This window comes from Lolium rigidum, chromosome 2, assembly GCF_022539505.1.
Source record: "Lolium rigidum isolate FL_2022 chromosome 2, APGP_CSIRO_Lrig_0.1, whole genome shotgun sequence".
Taxonomy (NCBI): Eukaryota; Viridiplantae; Streptophyta; class Magnoliopsida; order Poales; family Poaceae; genus Lolium; species Lolium rigidum.
The window spans coordinates 136,072,055-136,079,042 of NC_061509.1; the positions used below are offsets into that span (position 1 = coordinate 136,072,055).

Below are 6,988 nucleotides of genomic sequence, written 5' to 3' on the forward strand. Positions count from 1 at the left end.
CGGCCGTCGAGCATTGCATCAACAACCCCGTACGCGGCGCTGGCGTGATTTCAGTGGTAAATAAGAGACAACCATCATCATTCTATTATATTTACATCATTATATGTACATCATTAGCGGCGTTGACGTGATTCCAGGTATCCCGGGCCTTGGAGAGGTTCAAGGCAGTGCATAAGAAGAGCTACCATATGGTCCATTGCTAGGACAAGCTCAAGGACGCGCAAAAGTGCAGGACAAGTTTTGTGGCCTACGATGAAGCTGTGAAGAATGGGATAGCGGTCAACCTCGACGACGAAGAAGATGATCATGGCCGTCAAGCCCTTCCACCCCGTCCCGAGGCCATAGGGCTACCAAGGCAGATCTAGCCCGAGAGGCACAGGCCATAGCGTTCACGCAGAGCCTGGAGAAGATGATGGCCGACAATCATGCCGCCTTGGCTGCTAGGGACGAGAAGAGGCGTCTGGAAAAAGAGGCCGCAGCTTCCATCTTCCTCAACCTCACGAAAGAGGTCATTGAGGTCCAAAGGATGGACGTCGAAGCCAAAAAGGCAGACGCCGTGGCCAAATTGAGTGACGCCGAGGCCAGGAGGATGGACGCCAAGGCCAAGACCCGTGCAGAGGACACAAGGATTATGCTAGCCGACTTGAGCAACGTCGACGACGAAATCCGCGTGTGAGACGCCTGATCGTCCGCGCCATGCGCCCAACATCTTGGCCTCCTTTTGGACTTTTTATGCTGTTCAGACCTTGTTGTGCCCCTTTTGGACTCCACTTTGCACCGTACCATGTGTAAAGTGTGATGAACTTATTTCGGACCTCAATTTAACGTAATTTGAGACTTCTATTTCCTGCAAATAGAGCTAATTTGCTCTTTTCTGAAACTAAACTGGCCCACGCTGGAAATGTGTCGGCCCGCTGGAGCCACCCTAGCGCAAACGGACGCACGACCATTTCAGCGTCCGCCCGGCGACGCAAATGGACGCCCGCGGACATTTTGGGCGTGCGAAATGCGTCGTGATGTTGGAGATGCCCTTAGAAGTCAAATACACAACAAACTCATTTAAGAAATGATAATTACGTGTCTGCCCCAAAACACAAAATCCTGGTGTTCTGGAAAGCGAGTTGTACGGAAACGACAAACTTTCATAATTTATCACTACTCTAGCAGCTTGGCCAGTTACCCAAATTCACGATTATTCTATTTCCTTATGCTCCCAACAATATAGTGGTTAAATAGGATTACTTTCTTCGCGAGACCTTTTACTTTTTTAAAACCAGAAACCATGTTTAGGGGAAACAAGTTCTAAAAAAACTCTGAATCCAAACAAGCCATAGTTGTTAACGGAAATGGCAAAGCTAGGGCAGGATCATAGTGGAGCAAAAGGGAAAATATGGGTAAGTTCGCACAGGGGCTAATGGCTCTTATTTTATTATCTAAGCCCTTAACTATAAGGGAACAAAAGGAAAATATGGGTATAACCATATTCATGTATAGTTAATAAGAAAATCTTGTCCTCGGGTCATTTGTCTAACAGGCGCAGTATCATCTCATACGATTTTAAAACAGCAAAGCAACCATACAGTAGAGGATGTCGCTGTTGCTAACAGTGTCATCTGTGAAAGATTCAAATGTCTGACCTATATACTATTATCTACACATGCAGCAAGAAAGTAAGCTCATCAGTACGTCCATAATGTGCCATATGGCAAAGCCTCCAGTTTTTATGCAGCGTCCTCCTCTGAAGAATCCATCACCTGACGGCTATGAATCATGGCCATTGGCATCAGGAGCAGGAGCAGGAGCAGGAGCTGGTGGTGGTGCTTCTAGTGCGAGAGTTTCCTGCTCGGAGATTGGTGCTCCCGCGGTTCCATTCTGCTGCAGGGTACGACATTTAGTGTCAAGTAAGATAACTGAACTGGCCAAAAATCAAGAAAGAGACTCCTTATTGTAAGAAAAATCTGAACATATAATTTGTGTACTTCAAAAAAAAAAGCTTAGCACTCTAAGTCCAATAGGAACATGTATATTTGCTGTAGTTTCATGTAAAACTCCAGTTCACAAAACGGTATATGCACAACTCCAATTTCAGGTTCTGTGTATCAACTCTGATAATGCAGGTTGTCAATCTAATGGAAGCAGAGAATCAGTGACTTACAGCGTCATTGGTTGCTGGTGGCACTACTTGCAAAGGCACGTGAGGACTTCTCGTGACATCTCTCAAGAAACCCTAGGAAGGTCAAACACGTTGGAGAAGATGCATTAACATCACAATATCAATATTACAAAGTCAGGCATGAGGTATGCTAAAATTGTGAGGATTTTCGCTGTATAACATCATGTAGCTCAAGTAGTAATCGTGAAAAGAATGGCATATATAAAACAGCATAATGTGAATCTGACAAGCCCTCCCCTTTCTGAAAGATAAATACAACAACACTCCTATGCAAGGTAGGGATTTCAAACTTCAAAAGTTCAAAACCAAGCTATTAGGCAGACGAAAGCCTTTCGAGGGTGTTAAAATTTCATGATTATATATATATACTCAGTGTTTCAAGATGGGAAGTACAGGTGGGATAAGATCTGAGATGTATTATCAGTTCTTTACTTAGTTTTTCTTGAAAAAATCCTTCAAAAATGCTCTCTACAGCTCAAATTACAAACCAGATTATAGCTGGAAACAAATTACTTACAACATGTAGCTTATCACTTGGTATACGAGGAAAGACAACAAACACACTGTTGCCTATAAGCGATAATAAAGCCAAAAAAACAAGTTACATGGTGTCAGAGCATTAGCATCTGACATAACAGATCATACCGAAGAATATTTTGTAACAGATGGGCTCTAGACAACTAAGAGATAGTCTCATATTATTAATGTTAAAGGGGACAAGGCTTCTTTACTATATAATATAGGCTGTGCAATGACACAACCTGCTATCAATATTGGTACAAGCACTAAGATCTAGAAACATACTAACACAACACCCTCAAGCATTTAATTACCTTGTTTGCCCACATTAGTCCACATGCATTGCACAAAGTCTTTGTTCCATTCGGTCCTTTACGCATCATAGGTGTCAATGTTGAACTAATACCACAATGCTGACATCTGAAAGAATTGGAAGAACTGTTACCGTTTTGTATTCTGAAGCGAGTTGCGGCATCAAATAAAACGTATAATATAAAAACAAGTGTGCAGGAAGCATCTACTATCATTCAATGATCAGAAGCACTTTCAACAATACCAGCTAATTTTTCGACAAGTAACAATCAACTAGCAAGAAAGGATGAGATAGAAGTGCTAGACTTAGTAACAGCGAGCGATGCATGTCTTTAAGTTTTGCATTTTGATTTACTGAGTTCAGTTCTATGCATCATGAGCTGGTGGAATATAACCTTCTAGAGGCACAAGAGTATGAGAGGGTGATGTGGATCCAATGAGAAGCCAGGCAACTAACAACATTAGTCCAGATCAGTAAACACAAGATTCAATTTCGTTTGTACACAGCAAACTCCTGGTTATAGGCATATGGGATATCACACCAAAGCTAATTTCCAACAATACAAGGATCATTCACAATCTGTATAGAGCACCTGTTTGTATGCAAATATCATCCTTCCTTCCTTCTTAACTTATAGAATCGTCAAGATAAAGCAATTTCAAGCACCCATATATACACTAGTAGAGAGTATCAAACATAGTAAAGCTGTTTGCATACTTACACAGAAGCAGATTGAGGCCGATCTTCCACTGCACCCCAATTTGTTGAACCATCTGAATTAGTCACACCAGATGTGCCTTCTTCGGCCTTTGCTTTTGACGATGTAAACTGACCCTTATGGCGCTTCATCCTGCAAATGTGGAAGAAGTATGTATGGCATCATAACACGGTACACAAAGGGCGAAGCTGACTTGTATGTTCACCAAGCTAGCACTGTACCTATGCGCAACTTCCTTCCTAACAGAGTATCGGATCTTCTTATCAAAGTTTCTCTCCTTGCGCTTTTCGCGGAACCTCATCAGTGATTCCATACGGTGTGAAAAGTTAATGGCCTGTATCAGAGAATACACTCGATAACATCAGCACCACATGATAGGGAAGTTTCTCAACGGATAAATGGCACAGCTCACCGAGAGAGGTCTAACCTTTCTGTATGGCGAGGAAGACGACGGCCCCGGGATTGATCCTGGTGGGAGCTCCTTTCCTCCGAGCAGCAAGAGCACTGCTTGCACCTGCGTAGTAGTTAACCAAATTCAAAGCAATCTAATTAAGCACATGGGACAGGGTGGGCAAGAGACAGAAAAACGCCGGGGAGGGATCACAGGCGGCACCTTCTCGGCGGACACGTTCTCGAAGACGAACGCCTCGCCCTGGAACGAGAGCGTGAGCGTTTGCGGCAGAGGTTGCTGCACGCCGGCCGTCGGAGCCATCGCCTCGTGCTGCCCCGCCGCCGCCGCTGCTGCTGCTGCCCCCTCCGCGTCCATCGAGATGGCCTCCCCGGTGCCATAGTCGTACCCGTACTCGATCCCTTCCTCTCCTTCCTCCTCCTCCCCCTCTTCTTCTTCCTCCTCCTCCTCCTCCTCCCCCTCCTCCTCGTGCTCGAGATGCGGCTCGTACTGCTCCATCGGCCCCGGCTCCGGCTGCAGCTCGGCCATCGCCGCCGCAGCAGCCGCCTCCTCCTCCCCGACCGGCTGCTCCGGCGGGGGGCGCTCCGGGCCGCGGCGGGGCTGGTATGGCTTGGTGGCGTCGTGGTGGCCGCTCATGGTGGGGGACGGGATCGGATCGGACGATGGGGGTGGAACCCTAGGAGGAGCCTCGGATCTATTTGCCGCAGTCTGTGGACGGTGACGCGCGTGTGGGTTATTCTGGCCGTTCGATTTGTACTACTTTTTCGCTGCTCTCTTTTCAACCGCACGCCAAGAATTCAGGGCATGACAGGTGGGGCATGAGGTATAATAATCGCAAAAAAGAAAAAACAATTTCCTCTTTCTTTGAAGAAAGTCTGTTTTTAACCCTCCAACTTTGGTAAGAGTTTAGTTATAGTCCTTGAAGTTCTATTTGGTCCAAAAGAGACATTGAACTTCCAAAATCAGTTTTGGGATATTTCATGTCGATGCCTTGTTGCGAAAAACCGCAGATTGATATAACCAAATTGAACCGGGCCAAACCCGTCTGTTTGGGACCCATCTAAAATCCCCATCATGTGGTCAAAATCCCCAAATTTGCGGTCAAAATCTCTCTATCAATCAGTAGTTGGAGTAACTTCCTCGTTTTTCTTGCGGGCAAAGGGGGATTTCATTACTTATAAAGGGTCACATGATGCTCAAGTTCTAGCTCCCGAAGCTTGATAAGGGTCTAAACCTAGCCATACATCGGTTCGGCTTTTTATTCTCGCTTAACTAGTGAGATAGTGACTAACCCTAATATGACCTATCCATTTTTACATATTTCCAAATTCTATCTCTGCTAAATAGGCGTTTAATCTCCAAAAAAATAGATGCACCACTCACGATCAGTCAAGATAGTGATGATGGACCGCCGTAACCAGCTGGAAACAATCTGTGTCGATGATGATTGTCAACTTGCGATATTGGAGGGTTAGCATTAGTCTTTTCAAACATGCTTGTATTTCTGCTTCCAACGCATCTTCACGGCTCAACAGAAACCGACATGCAGAGAAAAATATACGACCAGAATCATCGCGTAGAATCATACCCGAACCTGCCGAACTATCATCCACTTTGTAAGACCCATCCGGGGGGCACCAAGGTTTATTTGGCAGTTTCTTCTTTTGGTTGCAAGGCACCAGGCACCAGGGACATGGAGTCATGGCGAGCGCCATAGATTTACCCTTTAGAGTAGCCACAAAATGTGAGCTCTTAGGTGAGCGTTTGAGTGATAAAAATAAATTAGTTGATTAAATAATGTAGCCAAGTGACCAACCACGCAGCGCTCGGCTCTTGTCTCTACGAGATGCAATAGTCTTTAATCCACGAGAGTTTGATGCTTCTATAGTCCTAAATCTAAAACTATGAGGAAGACACCTACAAATGCTCGTCAAACACTTGATATAGTATAGAACACCATCATAAGTTTATTTGAAGGCATGCGCTTCGCGACCCTAAGGAATTAAAACTTCATAAAGGCATAGACTTCTCAACATCCCACTAGACCCGGAGAAGAATCAGAGGCTCCTGGACTCCACAAGTAGTGGAGTGCACATTATGGAGCGTGCTCTGAGCGGTGAGGATTTATTCTGATACTTACAGTCCCACCAACAAGCCTGTGCAAGGATGCAAAGCAAGAACGCCAAGAAAAGTGCTCAAATTATTCTCTCTTAAATTGCACCAAAGCAACAAATGGTATGGAAAAACTAGAGGAGGGAGAACAATGGTGGAGGTCAACCAATGACTCCAAGATCTAGATCCAAGGGGTTCCCCTCACTTATAGGACAATTTGTTTGGTGGTGATTGTAGATTTATACATCCTCTTCCAAAGCCCTCAAAAAGAAGAAAGGATCATAGGATGGTTAGGAGAGGAAGCAAGCTCAAGAGGGTCAGCAATGTAGGTCAATTTCTTGCCCAAGAACTGTTGGGGAAAAAGCCTCTTTTATAGGAAAAGAAAATTTGACCGTTTGGGTAAAACCCGACCAAAGTCGGTGCCAGGGCCGGTCAAATTGTCGCCCACGCCAACCTTCCCGGTCCCCATCCTAGTGCACGACTCCCAGCCACAACGGAATGGGCACTACAACTAAGAAAATGCTTCTGAAATAGTCATTACGGTGAGCTCCAGTGTGGTAAGCGGTGAAGACCGGACATTCTGACGCTAGGCACACTGGAATGGGAAAACTAATTCTGGTGCCAAGCATGGCGAGACCGGATTGCCAACCGACAGAAAACTAAGCATATGAAAACGGTGGTAACTTTTGCCTCTAGACGTTGACTATAGCAAATTTGGACTTTTTGAAAAGCTAAGAACAAGAT

General features: G+C 45.1%; 1 protein-coding gene across 2 annotated transcripts; it reads right to left on the minus strand.

Moving 5' to 3' along the window:
- Nucleotides 1–1,494: 1,494 nt before the first annotated feature.
- Nucleotides 1,495–4,783, minus strand: LOC124687304 (GATA transcription factor 17-like). Of its 2 annotated transcripts, none has more exons than XM_047221094.1 (7): nucleotides 4,337–4,783; nucleotides 4,151–4,237; nucleotides 3,945–4,057; nucleotides 3,727–3,855; nucleotides 3,007–3,112; nucleotides 2,156–2,227; nucleotides 1,495–1,872 (listed from the first exon to the last, which is right to left on the minus strand). In XM_047221094.1, the coding sequence occupies exons 1-7, from the start codon at nucleotides 4,766–4,768 to the stop codon at nucleotides 1,762–1,764; spliced, it is 1,050 nt and encodes a 349-aa protein (XP_047077050.1). In that variant the 5' UTR covers nucleotides 4,769–4,783; the 3' UTR covers nucleotides 1,495–1,761. The 2 variants fall into 2 exon arrangements, with proteins under 2 accessions (XP_047077050.1, XP_047077049.1); XM_047221093.1 differs by having other exon boundaries at nucleotides 1,495–1,875.
- Between the last annotated feature and the right edge of the window lie 2,205 nt (nucleotides 4,784–6,988).